The sequence below is a fragment of the Choloepus didactylus genome, chromosome 13, assembly GCF_015220235.1.
Source record: "Choloepus didactylus isolate mChoDid1 chromosome 13, mChoDid1.pri, whole genome shotgun sequence".
NCBI classification, from domain to species: domain Eukaryota; kingdom Metazoa; phylum Chordata; class Mammalia; order Pilosa; family Megalonychidae; genus Choloepus; species Choloepus didactylus.
In genome coordinates this window covers 90,791,722-90,816,919 of record NC_051319.1, presented here as the reverse complement: position 1 = coordinate 90,816,919, position 25,198 = coordinate 90,791,722, and the positions used below count along the sequence as shown (strand labels likewise).

The window sequence follows — 25,198 nt, the reverse complement described above, 5'->3', positions numbered from 1 at the left end:
TGGCAGTGCTAGACCTATATTCCTGCATGGCATCAATCAGCCAGAGCTGAGTGGAAAGCCCCCTCCACAGGATGTGAGCACTCAAGTTTGCCACAGTCCCTCCCATTCCCTAACATCTACCCATATGTGCTTCACCGATTCCATACCTGCCTGGCTTCTGAAGGCAGGCATTCTCTGACCCTGGTACAAATGGTGAGTTGACCAGTCAGGTGGCAATGGAGTGTTTGAGCAGGAGAGGAGTGGGCAGTAATATTGGAGTGCTGACCTAGGGCCTGGTACGAAGGGCTTGGAATACCAGACCAAAGGTGTGGGGCTGTTGGCCATGGGCTGTGGGGACCCACTCTGAGGGTCTGAGCAGGGAAGTGCAAAGCTTTGGAAAGATTTATCCAGAACACAGCAGATCATATGAAATCTCACATTCTACTGCTAAGTCCTAATTGTCTCTGAGCAGTCTGGCTTGCTCTGTCTCTGCAGCTGCTGTATTCTGGTTCTTCTGGACTCTGTTAGTCTATGGGTACTGCGGCAGCAGCAGAAATGCTGGGAGAAAAGGGTGGCTGATCTGTGGCAATTCACCAGTTCTCTTTGAAGCATGCCCAGAGGCAGCCTGCTCTGGGTGGACTTCCCTAGCCAGCTGCAGCAGAGCAGCTGCAGACAGGCAATGAGCTCTTCAGGGACCCAGGATCCACAAAATGGATAATGGCACTGGGGCCCAGGAAAACAACAGCAGCTTCCCAGAGTGGGGGCAGAGCACACAAACTTTGTCCATGTCCCTTATTGAAAATATGGGGAAAGAGGAGTATTCCTTTCTTATTTCTGTTGTAACAAATTATGCCCAAAGTTAGCTTAGTGGCTTAATAGGTCAGATGTCCAAAAGGCATCTCGCTGGGCTAAAATGAAGGTGCCGGCAGGACTGTGTTCTTTTCTGGAGGCTCTGAGGGAGAATCTGTTTTCTTGCCTTTTCCAGCTTCTAGAGGCTGCCCTCATTCCTTGGCTCGGGGGCCATTCCTCCACCTTTAAAGCCAGCAGTGGTCGGCCGAGCCTTTCTCACATCACGTCACTCTGACACCGACTCTCCTGCCCCCCCTCTTTCACTTATAAGGAGTCTTGTGATTACATTGGGCCCACCCAGATAATCTCCCCACCTCAAAGCCAGTTTACAAGCACCCTTGATTCCACTGGACGCCCCTTGCCATGTAACATAACATATTCACAAGCTCTGGGGATTAAAAATGATCCTTGGGAGGTCGTTATTCTGCCTTCCACAGGGGGAAATGGGAAACTGTTCTCCCTTTAAGAGATGAGCTCCCAGCCACCATAAATAAGTGATCCCACCCTTTGTTGAAGGATATACCAAAGAGCACATGCATCTTTTATCTATCTTGCTCATTCTTGTCACTGCAGCACCTGTCAAAGGACCTTATACCCATCAGGTGTTTAAAGAACTAGTATGTGTTGACTTCTGACTGTGTGCCAGGCAGGCACTGTGCTAGGTGCTTTAGTTGCTTTTTATCTCATTTGATTCTTAAAATCATGCAAAGTAGGTAGTGGTACCTGTATTTTAAAGATGAAGCCGAACCTTAAAGAAGTAAGGAATATTGACAAAGCCATTCCAGCCTACAAATGTCAGAGCAAGGGTTTTAGTGCAAGAATGTCCAACTCCAAAGTCCACTGCCTTCTCCCTACGCCAGCCTGACAGATATACCTGAGGGAAGCAACTTGCAGTTTACTAAAAGCATTGGTCTCCTCGTCCAGCCCTTCCACCTGTTCTCTCTGCACTACCCAGCCTTAGAAAACCATTTTCCCCCAAAAAATGCATTTATCACCTCAGACACTTGTTCGCACTGATGGCACCTCTCCTATCTGCCCCCCCCTCCCAAAATCATCATCTGACTCAGGGGTCAGCAAACTATGGCCCATGGACCAAATGCAGCCCACCACTTGTGCTGTGAAATTCACTAGCAAAGAATGGCTTTTACATTTTTAAAATGATTAAAAAAAAATCAAAGGATTACTACTTCATGACACAAAATTATATGAAATTCAAATTTCAGTCTGTAAATAAAGCTTCATTGTAATACATGTTTATATACCATCTGTAGGTGCTTTTGCACTACAATGGCAAAGTTGAGGCCAAGTTAAGTAGTTACAACAGAGGCTGAATGGCCCACCAAAGCCTAAATGATTTACTCTCTGACGTCTTATAGGAAGAGCTCGCCAACCTCTGATCTTCCCAGTTCTTAGTGATCGTTCAAGGTTCGACTTATTATTAAGCCTTTCCTCATCACACGAGTCCATTATCTCTTCATTTCTCCCCCGCTGTGAATTTTTAGTTTGTTTTTTTTCTGTCTGGAAAAAAACCTTTCACTCATATTATTACTTAACTTTGAATGATTATTTATTAAAAGAGATGATATTTGTGAAAAAAAGTATAATATATAGAGAAGTATTTAGGAAACAGTGATACCAAGTTAGGAAACTATACAATCTCTCGTAGATTATTAACTTCTCAGTTTCCATCATGCTATGTGTGCTAGTGTGGCATCGATCACTGTTGAACAGTGGTTTGTGGAGGTGATAAAGGGCTATTTGAAATGCAGACTGCAAGGGTTAAACAACAGGGCTTCATTATTTCCCAATTCAGAAATCTCCATCTGAGTCTTAATACCATCTCCATGTCTGGAGACCGTGTCATTAGACCCATGGTAGTACATTAGCCACTAATTAAATTTTAAACTTCTCTCACTGTCCTCGGCTGGCTAAAGGCCAGCATTATCTGTATGAGACAGTTCTAACCCTCTGTGGGAAAATTGTTGTCCATTTCTCTCATTGGGCAAAATTATTGAATGTGTCTTCTATATAGTAAAAATTACTAGTTGCATCTCAATCGGCGGCGAGCCTTTTCTCTCCAGGGGCAAAACTGTTGCCTGCATTATCTCTGAAGGAAAATTGCCAGTTGTGTCCCCATTACGGGGAAATTGTCAACCATGTCTCCAAACAGAATAGTGTGCCAGCTGTGCTTCATAGTAGAAGAAATGTCAGCAGAAGTGAGCAATTTAAAACCCCGTGCATGATTCCGGATCTGTTCCTTTTTCATCATAACAAACTTTCACATCCCCTTGGCTAGTTTCCTTTAATCTTCCTGTTATCTGCCCGAGTCGTCAAAACCAGGGTGCTGGTGATGTTACTCAGCACCGAGAGACATTTGTACCTAGTAGTGTGGATTTTGAGTGATAGTGCAGGGAGAGTTATATCATGTTCCTGCAAACTTGAAAGACTCGTCAGGCTTTTGCACGCATTTCACACCAACCTTGCCTTAAGCAGGGCCTACTTCTGCCTTGCTTCTGCCTTCCATAGCATACTGGGTACAGGCTCTGTTCTAAGTGCTCACTGCAAAGGCTCTCATCTATCCCCACAACCACACTGGAAGTACTATTATTACCTCCATTTAACAGGTAAGGGAAACACAGCTTGGAAGGAGTTAAGCTACTTGTTCAAGGCTCCATGACTTATAAGCAACAGAGCTGGTGTTTCAACAGGCCTGCTGACCTCAGAGCCACCTGCATTCTTAGCACCCACACTGGGTGGGACAAGGAATGAACAGCCATTAGGACCATCTGTAGCGGCCTTGGGTCCCGTCCTTCAACCTGGGCGTGAGTCCTGTACGGGGTCCATTGTGTGAGGTCTAGAGGAAGGAGCCACCCCCAGGAGTAGCCTTTCCCAGTGGTTTATCTGACATTCTCTCTTCTTCTTTCCCCAGAGTCCATGACCAGCACTGCACATTTCCTTTCCACTGCTTTCTCCCCTGTTGTATTGAATGTAATTTTAGCCTTCTGTTTCTCTAAAGTCAGTGGGTTTCTTTGTAACTCCTCCTCTCTCACCTTTGTGATTTCAACTCTTTCCCACATTTCTGGGACATCCTTCATTTAGCCAGGCATCTGAGTCCTCCTGGGTGAGGAGTCCTGTGTTAGGCAGTGAGGTGGAGGGTGCCAGGGGTGCCACACTTCTGGCTCCACGGAGATGCGTTCATATCTGTATATGTTATAGGATAAAATGTGCTTATGTAGGGCACAAAGTACAGCCTATAGGATTCAAAAGGAAGTATTGGTTGCTTTTGACTATGGTATCATTACCCAATATGTATTCTGAGGAACCTTGTACTACACATGCTGGGCTGTGGGCGATTTGTCAAAAAAAAAAAAAAAAAAAAGTGGGGCGGGGCAGGGAGCTGTGAGCAAATAAGATTTGAAAAATAGAATTAAAGCGGTGGTTCTTAACCAAGGATAATTATGCCCACCTCCTGGGGGTCATATGCAGTGTAGAAAGACATTTCCTGTCATCCTGAGGAGACTGCTAGTGGCATTTAGAGGGTAGAGGCCAAGGATCCTGCTAAACAGGATCAATGCCCAAAAGAAACCCCAACAACCAAGAATTATCCAGCCCCAAATATCAATGGTGCCAAGTTTGAGAGCTCCTGTATTAAGAATGTTAATTATTTAACTGGTGCAACTTCTCAGCACCTTTAATAGGCTATTGTGCAGCGTCAACTTCCAAAATAAGAGCTGGAGTTGCCCAAGCTCCTTTAACCTCCAAATTGGGAATACTTGACAGCTCATGAGCTTAGTGCTCTCCTGAAGTCACTTTGGAAAGGCTACACAAGGGTAATGGGGATTAGGAGAGGAAAATTGAAAGACCAGTGGAAGTTCATAGATCTTGTATCTAAGAGTGGGAAGGGACTTTGCAGGCAATCCTAACTCTTTCTTTTATACTATGGGGAAACGGGCCCAGAGAGCTGATGGATGCCCAAAGTCATCCAGTGACTCTGAGGCGGTAGAACAGAGATTAACAACTTCAGCTGGAAGGAGACTCTCTGGGTTTAAATCGTGGCTTCAAGTCTTCCTGCTAGTTACATAATTTCTGTGTCTCAGTTGGCTGGTTTATGGAAAAGAAAAAAGTACTAATATCCATGAATATTGAATGAGTTAACACATGTAAAGCATGTGTCATAAGTGCTCAGTAGATGGTAAGAGTCAACTAATTTGTGCCAGACTGGATTCCAACCCAGCATCCTGACTCCCAGGATATTCTTTCCACTACCCCATGAGGAGCACAGGAAAAGGTGAGGAGAAGCAAGGCACAGAGCTGGGAATTCACAAGGTGTATCCAGAACATGGGGGAGCCCAGTGTCACTTAACTGTTTAAACAGAGGAATGATATTGACAAAGCAAGGAAAGGCCTGATTGTGTAGACAGCTGGGCATACAGATGGTCAGAGATGACAGCCATCTCCACCACTTGCTAGTTGTATGATCCTGGGCAAGTTACTTAATCTCTCCTGGTCCAGCTCCTTATCTGTAAAAGAGAACAGTTACTAGTAGCTTCCTCCTACGTTTTGAGCATTAAATGGGATAATGCATGCAAAGCATGAGAACCAAGAAATGGTGGCAGATGTCATTACTGTGATTGTTACTGTTATTATTGGGGTACCCAAGATACGCCATCCCTGTTGGCGAACCTGACACATTCCCAGTGGCTGGATCTGGGTGATTAAGATTCTCATCAAGCCTGCTTCCTTTTCTCATCTTGTCTCCAGCCTGCTTCTCTTCGTTTCTTCTCTGTATGTCTCTCTTTTCTGGGAGTTGGAAACCCTGCAGGTCAGCATGATTTGTAAAGCCAAGCCAAGAGTCCCCAGGAGAAATGCCTGTTCTGATTTGTCTCAGGATCTCTCTCTCAGGCACCAGGTATTTTTGTACCATGTTTAACAAATTTTGAGCATCCCAGGTGTTGGAGGGGTGACAGGGGAATGGGAAGTAATGTTCCATTTGCATTCCACTGGCGGGTTCTCCAACACCTTTTTTTTTTTCACTCTGGTATTGCAGTAGAACCTCTTATTCACAACTAAAACTAAATTTGTCTAATTGTTTACCGTTTGTGTCCTCCTGCTGCCCATGAGCTCGTAAGAGGAAGACTGAGTCTGTCTTGTTCATTATTGAGTCCATCAAACAAGTACTTTTATTTGCAAGCTCTAGATAATTTTGTACATGTGTGTGTGCACATAAAACGCTTAAATTACCTAAGTGATTTTTCTGCTTGAATGTGAAAACCTTGAATTTATCCATGCCTGTCTATAAAAGGTATTTTTTTCATACTTTTCAAGGACTTAAAGAAACTTGAATTTGGGGCCAAGAAAGCATTTTCTAGAGAGGTTCCTTTCAGGGCCTGGTTTCATTAACAAATAGGTATTATTTTCATTTAAAGATTAAAATGGTTTGTCAATATTCATTTAACATTATTTATTGAGCACCTACTATATTCAAAGAACTATAATGGAACAAAACAGACCCTGCCCTCATGGAGCTTGCATTCTAGAAGGGAAGACAAATAAGTAAATATAATACATGTCCATGTCCATAAACTTAGGGGAAAGGACTGGGAGGCATGAGGGGAGAAAATGTTGCCTTGCTCACATGGCTCAGGGATTAGAGTCCAGGTGAAGGGGATAGCCTGGGAGTCTGGGCTTCTTGTGGTGAGGGTCTTGATGGGGTCATGCAGAGTCCTGGGCTTCCCACCCTGTGCCTGCCTATGGTGATGAGAACCTGGAGCTCACAAAGCCTTGGTGTGTAGGCATGCCCTGAAGTGTCTGAAATGGTTTTGTTCCCTTAAGGACTCTCTCTGCCCCACTACTCAAAATCCACTACAATCTTCATATAAACCACCCTCAATGGATGTTTCAATTCAAAGTATGTCACTTCCAACACAGGGGTGAAAAAAATTCATTTACCTGCAGAGATCTTGTGATACAGTGGGAAAAATACTGACCTAGGAATTGGACATCTTATACACCCATCACACCCATCCCAGCTGTGATCTTGGGCTAGAGTAGGACTAATAATCATTAAAGGCCCTTCCAGCTCTACAATTACAAGTTATATGTAGATTCTAACTTGATATCTTCTTGTAGGTCCTAAAATAAGGTCTTGTACATTGTACCAGGCAGAATTACATGATGATTAAAAACAGACTTTGACATCCAATATACCTGAGTTCTAATCACATCTCTGCCTTGGTCTAGCTATGTGTCCTTGGGCAGGTTATACAACCTCTCTGTGCCTCAATTTCCAGCATCTATAAATTAGGAATCATAGTTCCTACCGCATAAGATTGTCGTAAGGATTAAATGAGATAAAACTTTTAGAGCCCTTCACACAGGACCTGGAATATTATAAGCTTTCCAAAAATCATAATTATTAGCTCCATTCAGTGTTGGAATGAATGAATGAAAAGAATTCATGGAGTTGATATTAGACTTGAACATGCATAGACACATCATGAACTACAAAGTGCTGTGCTGGTACATTATCTGTATCCTGCCTGTGTCCTTTATCTAGCTGGCACTTCATAAATTATTACTGGTGGGTTGAATAAAGAAGTGTCTTCTTTCATTTCACCCCCATCTTGTGGGGTGGGGGTGTCATTTTAAGACTTTATAATGTTGCCACACTAGCCTCTTGATATGCCAAGTATTTGGAGAACAGCCTCCTAGATATAATAAAATTGAAAGGGTCTCTTAGTAAACATTATTTATTTCATTTAAATAGCCCACAAGTTCTGCCATTCTCAGTCCCAAATTCTTAAGGGTCTTGATGAATGACATATGACTGGTCAACACAGAAGCAGGCAAGCTGATGCTGATAAAAACAGTGATGGCTTTATTTAGCATATTCAGTGTGCCAGGTTGGGCTTTACATAGAGCATCTCACTTTTAGGAGGTAGGCACAATTATTATTTCCATTTTGCAGCTGGGGAAACTGAAGCTCAGAGGAGCAAATACAGTGTCCAAAGCTGGTAAATTGCAAAGGCAGGAACTGAATCTGACTCGAGAGTGCCATTTGCTAATTGTTGGCCCTCCAGCTCTCTGCAGGTGCAGCAGGTAGAGGGAATCCTGCCTAGGGGACCCCAGCTCCTCCCACTATTAAGATGTTGGCATAGGGTGTACCTGCAATTTCTAAGTCTCCAGTCCTACTGAGAAAGCCTTAAATTGAAACTAATGAGAAAACTATCTTCACATCTAGTTCTCAACTCTGAGGATACCATAGTCAGACTCGAGAGGTCTCCATTAATCACCCATTTGAAACCCAGCAGATAAGGGCACAGACTGAGTCTAGGTGCAGACTGTAATGAACTCACATTGACATGTTTCAGTGGGTTTTTAAATTCTCAAGTTTACATCTGCTTGATCAGGTTTTTTTGTCTTTCTCTTAAATGGTTCTGTGAAAATTGCCAAAGTTTGAAAGAGAATGTTTTCTGTTCTTAGTGGAATTTGATACTATGTGAGTGCACTGAGCAGTGAGGAAAGAAGAGGATGCCTGAGAGGATGAGTTAATGAAGCAACCTGCAAGCCAGTATTTGGTCCAGCCTAAAATTGTGATGCAAACACTTATTAGGTTGAACCATACACAATTGCCATTTTTGTAGGTCAAAAATATTAACAAATCATTGAACTTAATGCATGCTGAGCACCCTGATGGCAAAGAATTCATTAATTTCTCTGGCTTTGATCCAGTCAAGCCATAATTATTTATTAAACATAAGTAAAACCAAAATCCTACCCTCAAGAAGCTCACATTTTATTTGAAGAGATAAGACAAACCCATGAATTATTAAATAATAACGTGAGAAGTAATAGTTTCATTGTAAGAGAGTACCTGAGCAAATGCTAAATAAATGAATCAGACCAAGTATGATAGGGCTTCAGAGAAAAGTAAAGCTTGTTTGAGGCTAAAATAAAGATATGGAGAAGACGAATATGGATAAATGAAGAAGGAATGCAAAGGCAGAGATGAGAAATGGGAAATGTCTAGATATATTCTATACACCCAACTTGGACAAGAGAAGTTCAAAATCAAGGTGGAAAGATGAGTTACAGGCAACTCATGAGGGGTTTTGACATCATGTTGAGGAGCTGTGACTCTTTTGCTATTAAGTAGAAACCAGCTGAAGCTATTGAGAGGAAGAATAAGAGCCTGTATATCCGAGCAAAGAGAAATGGACAATGTATGCAAATTGCATTTTCAGGAGGGAATATGGAAGATTATGTAGTGTGGGAGATGAAGAAAGCATCTAATATCAGATGGTTATAATCAAAAAGACAGTAACAAGTGTCAAGAAAGATGTGGAAAAATGGAACCTTCATATATTGCTGGTAGGAATATAAAATGGTACAGCTACTTTGGAAAAAGGTTTGGCAGTTCCTCAAAATGCTAAACATGAGTTCCCATATGATCCAATAATTCCACCCCTTGGTATATATCTAAGAAAACAAAAAACATTTGTACATGAATGTTCACAGCAGCATTATTCATAAAAGCCCCAAACTGGAAATAACCAAAATGTCTTTCAGCTGATGAATGGATAAACAAAGCGTGGTATATATCCATACAATGGAATATTACCCAGCCTTAAAAAGGAATGAGGTACTAATACAAGCTGTAACATGGATGAACCTTAAAAACATTATGCTGGAGAGGGGGCAAGATGGCAGCATAGAGAGGAGTGGAATTTAGTCCCCTAGAACAACTGCTGGGGGACAACTGTGACTGTCCACACATCATACACCAAACTGGACTGGGAGGAATGCCCCAGATCGCAGCACAGACTCTGTAAGTAAAAACTGCAGAACTGTGCCAGGAGCCCCCTCCCCCCACAGAAGGCTTTGCTGCTGCAGAGAGTGGCACTCTCCCAGCAAACAAATATAGCTCAGCCCAGCATCAACAGGGGTTTTAATTAACAAATGTGGATTTCAAGCGACTAAACCCCCAACAAGCAGACAGAGGCTTTTAGTGAAGACTCATCTGTCCCCAGAGGGAGATCCCAGAAGACCAGGGGTTGTTTCCTCTGGCCAACGAGTGAAACTGGGGGCTGTGTACTGGCTCTAAAGGGGGACTTTCTTTCCCTTTTTCTCTCTCTCAACCTGAAGGGCTCAGAGGAGAGAGCCTAGCAGCCATTTTCAGTTCTCAGTGCTCTGATCCATACAGGGGTGGAGATAACAGAGTCAGAGAGACTATTTAAATGCAGATGATAAATCAGTACAAACTAAAGACTATAATTAACAGAAACATTGTATCATGCTTCCTTTAATGTAACAAAGGCAATATACCAAAGCTAAATGCATTTAAGAGGGGGACATAAAGGAGGGGTATGGGACTCCTCGCATTGGTGATGTTGTCTCTTTTCTTTTACTTTAGGTTAACTCTATCCTTTTGTTGCTTTTTAGCTGTCATGGTTTTTTTTTTTTCTTTCTCTTTTGTCTATCTTCGACTCTTCCTCCTTTGTCGCAGAAATGGAGATGTCCTTATATAGATAGTGGTGATGGTGGTAAATACATAAATATATGACTATACAGGAAACCATCGATTGTTTACTTAGGATGGAAAGTATGGTGGGTAAATAAAAGTCTTAAAAAAAAACAGATTGATGAAGAAACTTGAGGGCACTACATTGAGTGAAATAAGTAGGACAAATATTTCATAGTCTCAGTGATATGAACTAATTATAACATATAAACTCAAAGACATGAAATATAAGTTACCAGAATATAGATGGAGCAGTTGCCTATTATGAGCAGAATATTCAACTAGGTTGAACTTCAGTGTTTTGAAATGGACAGAGGTGACGGTAGCACATTATTGTGAAAATAACTAACAGTGCTGAATGGTATGTGAATGTGGTAGAAAGGGGAAACTTAGAGTCACATATGTCACCAGAAGGAAAGTTGGAGGTTAAAAGATGGGAATGTCTAAAACAGTGAATCTTGTGGTGGACAATCTCCATGATTAACTGTACAAATATTAGAAATCTCTTCCATGAATTAGAACAAATGTATAACACTATAACTAGAAGTTAATAATAGAGGGGTATATAGGGAAAAAATATACCTATTGCAAACTGTACTACAGTTAGTATTTTAAGATTCTTTCATCAACAGTAACAAATGTACTATACCAATACTGACTCAATAATGGAGGTGGGGGTGGTTAGGGTTATGGGAGGATTTGAGTTTTCTTTTTTCGTCTTTATTTCTTTTGTGGAGTAATGAAAATATTCTAAAAATTGAAAAAAAAATTAACTGTTGTGATGGATGCACAGCTGTATTTGATGGTACAGGGGACAACTGATTGTGCACTTCGGATCTTTGAATAATTGTATGGTATGTGAACAATCACAATAAAATTAAATTAAAAAAAAAAACACATTATGCTAAATGAAGGAAGCCAGTCACAAAAGACCACATATTATATGATTCTATTTATTTGAAACACCCAGAATAGGCAATTCCATAGAAACAGAAAGCAGACTAGTGGTTGCCTAGGGCTATAGAGGTAGTGAACGGAAAGTGAGTGCTAATGAGTACGAAGTTTCTTTTTTAGATTCAGATTTCTGGTGATAGTTGCACAATTCTGAGAATACACTATAAACCAAGGCACAGTACACTTTTTAATGGGTCAATTTTATGGTAAAGCTGTAAAAAAAAAAAAAAAATTTAAGCATCCCAGATGACTCCAGATTTTCGTATATGCATTGACTCTCGGAGACCATAGGAAACATGAAATGGAGCTAGAACCATAGATCTGGAGCTTGGAAACAGCCAGTACCAGATCTATAGCTGTGGTAGGTCTCATGCAAAAGAAAACTTGGAAACCAATGACAGCTTTTTCTGCTGCCAGTTCTGTTAACAACTTACTTACATCCTGCAGACACCATCCTTGCTCCCTCTAACTTAGATCCTGCTAACTTTCTGTGTGGCCCCAACAAGTTAGAGGCAGTTGATGAGGATGTGCTAAATTCATCTTTCTTTGCTTTTGTCCTACAGTTTTTGAAGAGCCGGAAGATCCAAGTAACAGGTCGTTTTTCTCTGAAATTATCTCTTCAATTTCGGATGTGAAGTTCAGCCACAGTGGGAGATATATCATGACCAGGGACTATCTGACAGTCAAAGTCTGGGATCTCAACATGGAAAACCGCCCCATCGAGACTTACCAGGTAGAGAGTGCCACTCACCTGTATGTATACTGAGCACTTCTTTTGTGGGCTTCCAGGTTAGCCTCTTTCTGCAAAGACAGCATAATGATGTATTTGATAAAATGGTACAGCCTGTAAGTGTTGTAAGAGCTAAGACAGGGGTTCATAGGAAGGGTCTTGAATTCTGCATCCACTGGGCACTTATTATGGGATGGGTTCTACTGATACAGAGGTGAACAAGACAAACACGGGAAGCTCTCATGGAGTTCACTGGAGAAGCCAGATGATGAACAAGGAATGAACTGAACAATAATGGAAGGGACCGTACTGAGTGCCAAGGGTGCACAGGACTGGGGAGGCCAGCATGGTCAGGAAAGGCATCTCAAGGTCAGGAAAGGCATCTCAAAAGAGTGACCCTTCAGCTGAGTCTTGAATGCCATGAATTAGCCAGAAAAATAGTATTCTTAGAAGCACAGCACATTCAAAGGCCTGAAATCCACAGAAATGTGGTATGTTCAGAAAGAAGTTCTTTATAGGGGAATATGGAACACAAGGGCAGCAAGATGACACTGAAGAGGTAGGCAAGGGCCTGATCATTTTGGCCTTTATCAAGTAGATTAGGTTATTTTGGCTTTAGCCTGGGTACAATCGGGGGCCATAAAAAAGTTTTACACAAGGAAATGACATGATAAGTTTAGTGTTTTTACTGTATGTTTAACTTTACTGGATGCCAAACAGATTACTGGGATTTAAATGGGTAAGAGGAGATGATCTGATTTTGACTGCAATGGTTGGCTTGAGGATGCAGAGAGAGGCAGGATGGAGAGTCCAGGAGGCTTGCTCACTGATTGAATGTGATAGGGAAGAGGAATCAAGAAGAGCAGGGAGGTTGTTGATTTGTTCATTGGGTAGATGATGGTGGATTTACTGACAAAGGGAACAAAGGAGATGCATTGTTTAGAATGGTTTTTATGAAAGAAGACTTGGTTTTGAGGTAGAGAGCATTAGAGAAGTTAATTCTCGCACAGTGGAAGCAGATCCAGAGGCAGGGATAAGCTGGTTAATATCTTGGGGAAATATTTTTAATTGTTACCCTTTCAGTTGTACAATTCAGTGATTTTTATATAGTGGTGATTGTTCCATAATTTTGTGACTATACTAATTCCAGAATTTACTTACATTTCAAAAGGAACATTCTGGTTGTAGAGGGGGGAGTAGTATGGGAAGAGGCAAGAAGACCACTTTGGAAGTTACTGCAGTATTCCTATAAGAGGTGATGGGGGTATTAGCAATGGAGGTGGCCAAATACTGGATATATTTCCAAGGTAGAGCCAACAGGATTTAAGAATAAAGGTGATGTGGGGTACAAGAGGAGAAAAAACACCAAGGATCACTCCAAGGTTTTTATCCAGAGCAGTAAGAAGAGTAGAGTTGTCATTTTATTAAGATAGAGAAATCAAGAGTTTGTTTTTAGACTTGTTAAGCCAATTAAACATCCAAATGGAGATAGCAAGTAGTCGGCTCAGTGTAAGTCTGGGTATATTTAAAGCCATAGTGCTGGATAAGATCACATAGGCAATGTATATAGTTATAGAAAAGAAGAGGTTAGGAACTGTTCCCTAGGGCTCCAGTGTTTACTGAGGAGGAAGAGGATTTGGCAGGAGATATTGGGGGAAAGTGGACAGTGAGACAGGAAGAAAACTGAGAGGAATATCCTGAAGGCAAGTGAAGAAAATGTCTCAAGGAGGAGACAGTCATTAACACTGCCCAGGGCTGCTCCTGAATCAATTCTGGATTGATTGACCATTGTATTTAGTAATGTGGAGATTATCGGTAAGTTTAATGAAAGAGGTATAGGTGGAATAGCATGAATGAATGTCTGATTGGAGTGGGTTCAAGAGAAAATGTAAGTAGAAGATATAAACAAAGTGAGTGCAGACAGGTCATTCAAGAAATTTTGTTTCGAAGAGAACAGAGAAATGGGGTACAGTCTCCAGGAAGTTACCACAGCATGTTTTATGCTGATAGGAATGAGCAGCAAAGTCCTTGAGGAAAGTGAGAAGGGATGGGGTCCTGAGCAGAAGTCTTCTTCTTATTGCATCTATTTTCTCAGCAAAACAAGAAACAGGGTCATCAGCTGAGTGAGAAGGAGGAATAAGTGTAGAGACTGGATTGATTGACTGAAGAAACATTGTAGGGTTGCTCAGGAACTCATTTAGGGTTATATTATTGATTTAAAGTGAGACCAATCTGTATGATTGAGTGTTTTCTTGCAGCCACATTTGCCTGCTCAGTATAGGCAAGGAAGGGACAGGAACTTAGACTTAACCAGTGATGGAGTTTTGCCAAGCAGAGTACAATGGAAGGAGAGAGAACACAAAGGAGTTAAAGGTGTATGCTAAGAGAGGCATTGTAGTGATGAGCTGCTGAATCTAAGGTAGGATACAATGGACAGAAGAAAATAATCAGGTCAATGGATTTGAAGAACTGACAGAAACAAGACACTAAAGGGAGTGAACTAAAAAAGACAGGAGGTAGTGGTAGAGTGAGAATTGTTCAGGGGGAAGGGCTATAGTAATGTTAAGGTCCATAATAAGACCAAGAAAGCAAAGATAAAACCCACCTCCACAGCTCTCAGTCACATCCCCTCATACAGAGCACAGGGCTCGAGTCAACACAAGTGTCCTCTTCCAGCTGCTTCAGATAAACTAGACAGCATTAAACACAAAAGAGGGCCACAGGAACCGGGACCTGAGTATGGATATCATTTCCAGGAGCCTTCTTTGGAGAAGAACGGATTTAGGCCATAGGGTGTCAAGAGCAATTAGCACTTTTATTTTAAGAACAGAGCTATGACATGAAGTAATCATTTTAAGATCATGGTTTCAAACCATGTTCAGCTGGTAATAGACTTGGAAATCTTCATTTTCTTTGCAGAACACTAAGAAGTAGATATAATAGCACAGGTACTGAAATTAAGCATCACAATTTTATTTGCTTATTTTAACTTTAGATTGTATATTTCAAAGCAATTTAATTAAAGTTATATATCAAATATGTGTCTAGAACACATTGTAAAGGGTGGTGAGGCCCAGTCCAGTGGGGAAAAAAAATGTCATGATCAATTACTAATGCCTGCAAAATGATCACAAACATGCTTCCATGAGCAAGAAGGAATATACTTAAGTATGATTAGCTGTTTTCAAGTCTGCTTTGCCTAAGGATTCTTTTCTTAACAACAACATAAATGCAACATACCTTCATAGCGTAAGAGCTCCCCAGAATTTTAGGTGCTGGTGAGGGGAAAATAATGGTTCAGACTAGGTTTTCCTTTGTATTCTTCCCACCTTTATCTTTCAAGAATTGCTTATGGAGTTCTTGGAAATATGGTTCCCACTGATGGGCCCCCACTTCCAAAGTGCATACATTTTGTTGCTTATTAACTGATCTGTGGTGCTTCTCTAAAGCAGAGTGCCAAGGGTGAATGGTGAGCAATCAGGAAAGGTTCATGAAGAAGGGGGGCAGATGGAGCCAGGCCTTAAATGGCATGCCACTGCCATAGTTATAAACCTTTACTTCGCTGCTCCCTCTCAGCCTGTCAAAATCCTAATTATTTTCAAGCCAATATTCAGCACTCCCCCCACCAAAATAAAAAGGATGATTCTAGTGAAGTAATATAATACTCTGTTCAGTATCTTATAATTTTATAATGCCTTGAGCATCTTAAGACTCTGAGAAGTCCTAAATTAGAAAAACCTTTTTAAACAAGTGTTTTCAAGACTTGTTTCTGCCTTCTCAGAATCCTCACATCTGTGCTTTGCCTTAAAATTGCTCCCTTACAGAGATTAAGGAGGAGAAAAGGGAGACAGGCTGAAAATGAAGGGTTTATTTTGCTCAAGTTCAGCCTTCAATTGATACCTTAACTATACCATCACTTCCTTCCAAGGAAATACAGTCTGGGCTGGTTTGCAGGGAGGAAGCATAATGGTTTGGCAAACTAAAATCCATAGGTCAAATGTTGTCCACCACTTGTTTTGGTAAATGAAGTTCTGTTAGAACACGGCCTCACTCATTCATTTATGTAAGCTCTATGGCTGCTTTTGCAATATAACGGCAGGGTTGAGTCATTGCAACAGAGACCATATGGTCTCCAAAGCCTATATATTTACTATCTGGCCTTTTATAGAAAAACTTTGCCAACCCCTGATCAAGACCCAGAATCAGACCGCTTTTCATCTTGACTTTCTCCTGCTTCTTTGCTCAAAGGTTCTTTTTTTTTCTAGTTCATGACAGAGATTTCTAGTATTTGTACAGTTAATCATGGACATTGTCTACCACAAGACTCACTGTTTTATACATTCCTCTATTTTAACCCCCAGCTTTCCTTCTGGTGACATACATGACTCTAAGCTTCCCCTTTCCACCACATTCATACACCATTCAGCACTGTTAGTTATTCTCACAACAATGTGCTACTGTCATCGCTGTCCATTTCCAAACACTTAAGTTAAAAATTCTGTTAATAAGCAACCGCTCACCATTCTTTGGCCTCATTCTATTTCCTAGTAACTTATATTTACACATTATAATTAGTTCATATCAGTCAGACCATATAATATTTGTCCTTATGTGTCTGACTTATTTCACGTAATATAGTGCCCTCAAGGTTTCTTCATCAACCCATTTTTTTTTTCTAAGAAAAAAAATGTTCACACACCATACATTCCATCCTAAGTAAATGATTAGTGGTTCCCTCTATAGTCACGTATTTATGTATTCACCACTATCTGTATAAGGACATCTCCATTTCTTCCACAAAGAAGGAGGATGAGTCAGACAGACAAAAGAAAAAAAAATGACAGCTAAAAAGCAACAAAAGGAAAGATACAATTAAACTAAAGTATAATAAAAGAGTCAGACAACATCACCAATGCCAAGAGTCCCATACCCCTCCCTTATAGGCATTTAGCTTTGGTACATTGCCTTTGTAGTTAACAGAAGCATTGTATTATGCTGCCTTTAATGTAACAGTCTCTAGTTTGCATTGATTGTATTTAATGTAACAGTCTCTAGTTTGCATTGATTGTATTTATTTCCCCAATACCACCCCATTTTTAACACCTTGCAAGGTTGACATTCATTTGTTCTACCTCATGTAAAAACATATATTTGTATCTTTTATCACAATTGTTGAGCACTCTAAGTTTCACTGAGTTATACAGTCCCAGCCTTTATGTTTCCTCTTTCCCCTTCTGGTGTCCCACATGCTCCTAACCTTCCTCTTCCAACCACACTCACAGTTATCTTTGTTCAGTGTACTTATATTGTTGTGCTACCATCACCCAAAATTGTGTTCCAAACCTCCCGCTCCTGTCTTTTCTTATCTGTCTGTACTGCTCCCTTTAGTATTTCCTTTAGAGCAGGTATCTTGTTCACAAACCCTCTTCTGTTTGTCAGAGAATATTTTACGCTCTCCCTCATATTTGAAGGACAATTTTGCCAGATATAGGACTCTTGGTAGTTTTTCTCTTTCAGTTTCTTAAATATATCACCCCACTTCCTTCTTGCCTCCATGGTTTCTACTGAGGAATCCACACATAGTCTTATCAAGCTTTCTTTGTATGTGATGGATCGCTTTTCTCTTGCTGCTTTCAGGATTCTCTCTTTGTCTTTGACATTTGATGAGCTGATTATTAAGTGTCTTGGCGTAGGCCTATTCAGATCTATTCTGTTTGGAGTATGCTGCACTTCTTGGATCTGTAATTATTTTATGTCTTTTATAAGAGATGGGAAGTTTTCATCGATTATGTCCTCTATTATTGCTTCTGCCCCTTTTCTCTTCTCTTCTCTTTCTGGGACACCAATGACACATAAATTCATGCACTTCATGTTGTCATTCAATTCCCTGGGACGTTGCTCATATTTTTCCCTTCTTTTCCCTATCTGTTCTTTTGTGTGTAGGATTTCAGGTGTCTTGTTCTCCAGTTCCTGAGTGTCTTCTTCTGCCTCTTGAGATCTGCTGTTGTATGTCTCTGTTGTTTTTTTCATCTTGTGTTGTGCCTTTCATTTCCATAGATTCTGCCAGTTCTTTTTTCAAACTTTAAATTTCTAGCTTATGTTTGCCCACTGTTTTCTTTATAACCTTCATCTCTTTGGCCATATCTTCCCTGAACTTGTTGATTTGGTTTTTGATTTGATTTAGCATATTTCTTTGAAAGTCTTTAATAGATTGTTTCATTAAAGTGAAACGATATCTCAACTGTATCTTGATTGAGGTTTGTGTTCCTTTGAGCCATATCTTCATTTTTCCTAGTATAGATTGTAGTTTTCCATTGGCTAGGCATCTGGTTTCCTTGGTTACCCCAATCAGATTTTCCCAGACCAGAACAGGTTCAGGTCTCAAAGTGGGGTTATATTCAGTTTCAGGTCTCCCTGCAGGTGTGTCTTAGAAATTGGCAGTCTTTCCTGTGAGGCCTCTAGCTGCTAAGCTTTTCCTAACCTGCCCAGCAGGTGGAGCCAGTCAGCCTGTCACTCCCAACTGGTATAAGGAGGTGTGGCCTTTTTGACAGTTTCCCCCCAGGCCTTGGGGTCTGAGTTCTGAAGGGAAGGCTGGTGGTAGACCTGGGCCCCACCTCCTTCCTCTTAAGGAAGATATACCCCCTAGGGAGTTATCTTCTGCATTTGAATTGCCCCTTTGTGTCTCTGACTCTGTTATCTCCATCCCTTTCTGGGTCAGAGCACTGCAAACTGAAAAAGGCTGGGGCCTTCTCCACTGAGCCCCTCAGGTTGAGAGAGAGAAAAAGGGAAAGAAAGCCCCCTTTCAGAGTCAGTCCACAGCCCCCCAGTTTCACCTGTCAGTAAGAGAGAGCAACTGGTCTTCTGGGCTCCCTTTCTTGGGGCACAGGCATTTTCTGGCTCTTTAAGGTCAGTTATCTCTAAAAGCCTCTGTCTGCTTGTTAGGGGGTTGTCTATGTTTGTAGCTTGTATTCAGTGGTCCACATTTGTTAAGTAAAACCCAAGTTGGAGCTGGGCTGAACTATATTTGCTTGCTCCGGGAATGCTGCTTTCTCCTACAGCAAGGTCTTGTGGCTCGGCCTGCTGTGGCAGGGAGGGGCCTCCCAGTGCAGTTCTGCAGTTTTTACTTACAGATTTTATGCTGCAGTCTCAGCCATTCCACCCAATCCAGGTTGGTGTATGATGTGCGGACAGTCACAGTTGCCCCCCAGCAGTTGTTCCAGATTATTTACTAGTTGTTTCTGGTTGTTTAGTTATTCCCCTGGAGCAACTAATAAATTCCACTCTCTCTATGCTGCCGTCTTGCCCCTCCTCTCCCACTCAAAGGTTCTTAACAAAGATCACTAGAAATCTGTACCCTGACAGACAGAAATGGCCTTCTAGGTCAGACCTAAGCCACTTCCAAAATGCTCAAAAGGTAGTAGCAGCAGGAAAGCGAGGGGAGGTCAATGAGTTAATTGACAGCAGGGAGACTGAGCACCAGGACATGGGTCTCACCTTCACATTCCCCTTCCTCATCTAATTGTCACCGTAGCACTGAAGCAAGCAATTACCCTGACAAGGCTTAGAACTGTTTGGGAACAAGAGAGTAAAGGTGGGGAAAATTGATTTGCAGAGTTAGAAACACTTACACTGTCCAAATAACTTAGAGAGCTTTTCAAATACCCAAAACATCTAAGGCAACATGGGATGAAGCTGACCTCATTCCATTGTCCAGTACTAAGCACACAACTGAGCCTCTGAGCTCAGCATCCCAGAGAACAATGGGATCAAGGGAGAAGCAGCTCAGGTTGCAGGAAAATGAAGACGTTACCATCATGAACTCAACAAAGTTAATGCTTTTGGTAACATCCTCCTGCCTTTACCCAATTCTGCTCCCCCTCACCCTGGTCTCTGAGACCACACAATGCAGAGCAAGTGAGAGGCAGATTGTTTGAGTAATTAAGAGTGTGTGCTCCAGAACCTGAATACCTGGGATCAGTTCCCATTCTGCCATTTTTTTGCATATGCGATCTTGCACAGATGATGTCACCTCCCTGTACACCATACTCCATTAAAGTGAAGACAATAATAGTACCTACATCATAAGAAGGTTTTAGAAATTAAGTGAGATTTTATAGATAAAGCACTTGGCCAATAATAACAAGCCAGCATATTGCATATGCCACTCTTCTAGTGGAATGGTACAGGAAGGATTACCCCGAGAAAAATGGAACCCAGATCCCTACTTCTGAGCCTCATGCATCTTCCTATTTGCCATCTACATCTGAGTTGCTGAATGTAGATGGTAAATGATGCCCAGTTGTGCTGACCAGTCTCACTTAAAATTCATGCCCACCAACCTCAGAGCCTTCCAGCAATCCTACACTATTTCCCAACCATTCTTGTCCCCCTCCTCACTCTCACCTGATAGCCTTGCTTCTTATTTCACTGGAGATTCTCAATGCTCAAGAGAGAATTGCCACATATGCCAGGGCTCCCCCCTTCACATCAGAGTCTGACAGCTCCAGTTGCATAAACATCTCAAAATTAACATGCCCAAAAATGAACTTGGTAACTCTACCCTTCCACTCTTTCAGGAGAAAGATCTGGGAGCCACCTTTGACTCCTCTCTCTCCACACCTCACAGTTGTTCCATCAACATGTCTATTGGGTCTGCCTCCAAAATACATTGAAAAACTGACCACTTCCTACCACCACTCTCACCCAAGTCCAAGCCATCATTCATTATCCAGGTTATAAGTGGTCTCCCTGCCTTTGTTCTTGCATCCGTGCACCCTCACAATTTATTTGCAACATCATCCGTGATCCTTTCTGTGATGTCTCTTCATCTTACTCAGACTAAAGGGCCTATGTGAGCCAGTCATCTGCTGTCACACTCTGCTCAGTGGCCACCCCTCCACCACACTCAGAGCCTTTGCATTTGCCTTTCCCCCAAGACACTGTTATGGCTTGTTTGTTTCCTTTAGGTTTCTGCTCCAATGCTACCTTATCAGTTGAGACCCTGGCTGCCCATCCTGTACAAATAAACCAACTTTCCCAATCTTTTTGCCCATGCTTTTTTGCACCATACTTTTATCACCATCTAAAACATCTTAAATATTTACTTGGTTATATAGTCTCTTCCCCTAACAATGGGATGAAAGCACCACGAGGGTATTTTGCTCACTGCTCCCCAGGCACATAGCAGGCATTTAATAAATATTTGCCGAATAAAAGACTGAACAAATGATGTCTTCTGATACCTGTCGGCAAATCGGCCTTGAAAATGGTCATCTACTACTTCCTGGGCCCTGTGCCACACCATGCTCAATCTCAACAAGTTTAATTCCCACCCAACCACATCTCCATCCTAATGTCCCACAGGAAGAAGGGCCAAACCTCGATTCAGACCCAGGACCATCTGATCTGAAGCAAATGTACACTGAAAGAACAAACAGCCCATATCAGAAGAAGAAGTGTTCACAGTAACAACTGACCAGCTCCCTCTTGATGTGTTTTCTCCCCAGGTTCATGACTACCTCCGCAGCAAGCTGTGCTCCCTCTATGAAAATGACTGCATTTTTGATAAATTTGAGTGTGTGTGGAATGGGTCAGACAGGTAAGAAATGCTCTGGGACTGGAGAATCTTCCAAAGGTGGGTCATCTCCTTGAAAAGGCCTTGGGCAATTTATCTGATGGCTGGCTTACCCTAAAGAGCGCCCAAAATTAGCCCCGAGGCCCAGCAGGGATACATTCTCAGGGTCACTGTGATTCTTGAGGCCAGGCCTAAACAAGGGGAGGATTAGTGAGACCCTCAAGTCCTCCTTCAGGACTGGCACAGGTGCCAATTTAAGATCAGCCAAAAAAACCCTCTATTTTACATACAAGACACCTCCTAGAGCCAGGTCAGCATACCTAAAATGCAGACTGATCATAATCCACTGGCAAATTCCACCCTGAATGGTTCAGATTACTGCAGTCAAGGTGTGCTTCTAGATCTACAATTATCCTTGAAGCTGCTAGGGTAGACCTGGCCAAAAGCCCTAGCGGTTCATTCCAGTCAGCCTCATTTATCACATTCCCTGAAAGTGATCTATTACTGTTTTAAGGCCTTTGATTTCAACAATACTTCATGTTACCTCCCAATAGTTCATTTTCAGTTTGACAGACACAGATGGTTCTCTGACTTCCATGAGAACTAAGTTTAGGCTGCCAAGGGCTGATTTAGTTCCTTGATGAAGGTGGTACCCAGAAAAGTGCTCAGAAGCACCGAAACACCGTCTCGGCGGGCATGCAGAGCCTCGAGTATTGCGTGAGCATGAGCTTCCCTCGCTGACCACTGTTGGGCTTTCTTTGCCACTGCACCAAAATGAACCTCCCACTGAGCAGGCCTGGAAGGAATCGTCACATAGCAGAGGGCTCAAGTCACCCCATCCAGCTGGGAGACGGCAGATGGAGAGAGAGCAACTGTGACATGTAAACAAAAGCTCCCAAGGGGTGACGAAGCCAATCCCAGCTCCACTCTTTTTCTAGGAACCCAGAACAGCTTTTGGTACCACCGCCCCAATTTCCCCTCTAGCCTAACCTAGATTTAAATACCACACTGATTAGACACCTTCATGCCCATCTTATTTAATCCTGTCCACAATCCCAGAAGATTGTTTCCATCATCCCCTGTTCTATAATTAAGGAAACTGAGGAGCGAGAAAATAACCTGCCCAAATTCACAGATGAGTAAGTGGTAGACAAGAGTAAGAAGTATTGACTTTGAATCCTAAGATCAACATTCTTTTCATAATGTCACAGCTGGAAATTTTTATTTAGGGTTCAGGTAAGGTTGATATTTTTTTCCAAAAAAAGATTTTCTTGTTTAAAAACATGGGGCGAGGGGGGGAAACAAGTGTCAATGATGGGAAGCAGTGAGGCCATGTGGCTAAATGCTTACACCCCTGCAGACAGGCAGCTGTGGGTTTGAACCCTGACTTTGCCACCAACTAGCTGTGCAACATCCTGCGTTACTTCCTTCTCCTCATCTGTAAATGCCTCACATAGACAACTAAGTTGAAATGTGATCATGGTGGGAAAGTATTTAGCACACTACCTGACAAGGTATTAACAGTTCCCTCTGGTATAGAAACAAACACATTTCAAAACATCTGTTTCTTGGGTCAGAGTGACAAAACCTAACCCTTGAGTAGTTTTCCTGGCACAACTGACAAAATACCCTGACCCTTATCCCGCTTGCTGTGGCCCAGTCTTGTCTGTTCTCCCCTCACCTTCACAACCCAAACCATGTATAAGACATGTGAGACACTGAGGGCTCTCATCATACCCAGGCCATCAGCCACCAGGTGATGTTATTTGTGGAGCACTGTCAGATCCCCCTGCCCAAGGACTCTCTCTCTCCCCCTCAGCCTGACCTGTCACCATTAAAGATCCAGCCCCTTGCTCCTGGAAGCCTTTGGTTATTCACTGCTGTCTTGATGTTTGCAGGTATCCCTGAGAATGGATAACCCTTGCAAAAAGGTAGAAACATTCTGTCAGTCCACTACTAAATCTCTTTTCACCATCCCAGATCCTTTTAAAATTTGTGTTTACTCTCTTCCCTCGTGGGCCCATGATGGCATTCATTTCAGCATAAATTTTCTGAAAAGCTGAATTTAAAGCTAGTTCTTAAAATGAGAGAGGATGTGCCCTGGGTCGGTGACTGGTACTGTCAATGCTTCTCCTGCCACACTGATGGGATCCAGCCCTGGAGGTCAGACAGGGCATGGATCCCCTCGATGGCAGCCGTGCTTTAAATTTGTGCCATGGTTAGTCATCAGGGTGGTTTTCAAAAATGTTTCTACTTTTATGACTTCATTCTAGTCTCACAATCCTGATGTGAGCCAGGCAGAGCAGGACTTGTTAAAACCACTAGCCTCGTTAACGGAGCCAAATCTCCCAAAGCCGTCTGTCAAAACTAAATAATTAGGCGGGTTATCACCAGCCTTCATTACCAACTTCCTCCAAAGTCCCTGTTGCTCTTAGTGACCCATAAGGAAGCCATCCATCATTCTACGGAATACAGAGCCTTTTTGTTTGTTTTTTAATAAAATGTATGGTGCCATAAATTGGCCACAGTGTGGTGTCTTTTGCTCCAGAAAGACACAGTAGGGATATGTGACTGCCTTTCTCCATAGCACGTGGTCACCCCATTTCCTCTCTGCCTTGCAGCGTCATCATGACCGGCTCCTACAACAATTTCTTCAGGATGTTTGACCGAAACACCAAGCGTGATGTTACCCTTGAGGCCTCGAGGGAAAACAGCAAACCCCGGGCTATCCTCAAACCTCGAAAAGTGTGCGTGGGGGGCAAGCGGAGAAAAGACGAAATCAGTGTCGACAGTCTGGACTTTAGCAAAAAGATCTTGCATACGGCTTGGCATCCTTCAGAAAATATTATCGCAGTGGCGGCTACAAATAACCTATATATATTCCAGGACAAGGTTAACTAGGAGGACAAGTTATTACCTAATAATCTCACATACTGAATACTAGTCAAACAAGTTTTTAACTATTTCTTTGGGTCTTCATTTGATGCATTGACTTTAATTTCCCTATGCAGAAAACAATTGGAATAGAATTAAAGAGTCCAACTTTCCCAGCTCCCCACTTCTAAGAACCTTTTGTCAAACCCCATAGGTTTGGGACACTTCTGTTTAGAATTGAGACTCTCCAGCTCACAGTAATTCTTCCATAGTTGACTTGACTTTCTGATGCTTTTATTAGCTGGTTTCTCTGGTGGGTCCAGTGTTTTGTTTCTAGGTGTCTGCTGATATAAAATGAGGTTGTCTGTAGTATTTAAGGAGAAAAGAGATTTTTTTTTAATTAAGCAACTCCATTTGATTGAAAAATCAACAAAAAAATAAACGCCGTTTACTCTTAGAGAAATTCTTGTTTTGTGAAAAATCAAAACTAGCCAGCGTCTCCTGTCCCTTCATCAGTGATTCTTTCCATTTTCTTTTTAACATTTTGTTTGAGCCAGAGATTCATTCCTCTTCAGGAGGCTGAGGAAAGGACACGCACGGGGTGAGAAAGGAGGGAACACACCAACCCGCTATATTCCCCTTTTGTAAGCGCCATAGAAACAACCTGTGTATTTGGCTGGGAAATACCTCCAATGCCTCAGGAATATAAAGAGAACAG

The 25,198-nt window shown here is 42.0% G+C and overlaps 1 protein-coding gene across 7 annotated transcripts in view; it reads left to right on the top strand.

The window, feature by feature from the left end:
* PPP2R2B (protein phosphatase 2 regulatory subunit Bbeta) overlaps positions 1-24,937 on the top strand; it is a 495,413-nt gene extending 470,476 nt beyond the window's left edge. For all 7 annotated transcript variants that reach the window (XM_037800851.1, XM_037800850.1, XM_037800852.1 and 4 more), the window contains 3 exons: positions 11,866-12,035; positions 21,539-21,630; positions 24,228-24,937. In XM_037800851.1, the coding sequence (XP_037656779.1) occupies positions 11,866-12,035; positions 21,539-21,630; positions 24,228-24,507 (542 nt within the window). In that variant the 3' untranslated portion in view covers positions 24,508-24,937. The remainder of the gene's footprint in view (positions 1-11,865; positions 12,036-21,538; positions 21,631-24,227) is intronic.
* The last annotated feature ends 261 nt before the right edge of the window (positions 24,938-25,198 follow it).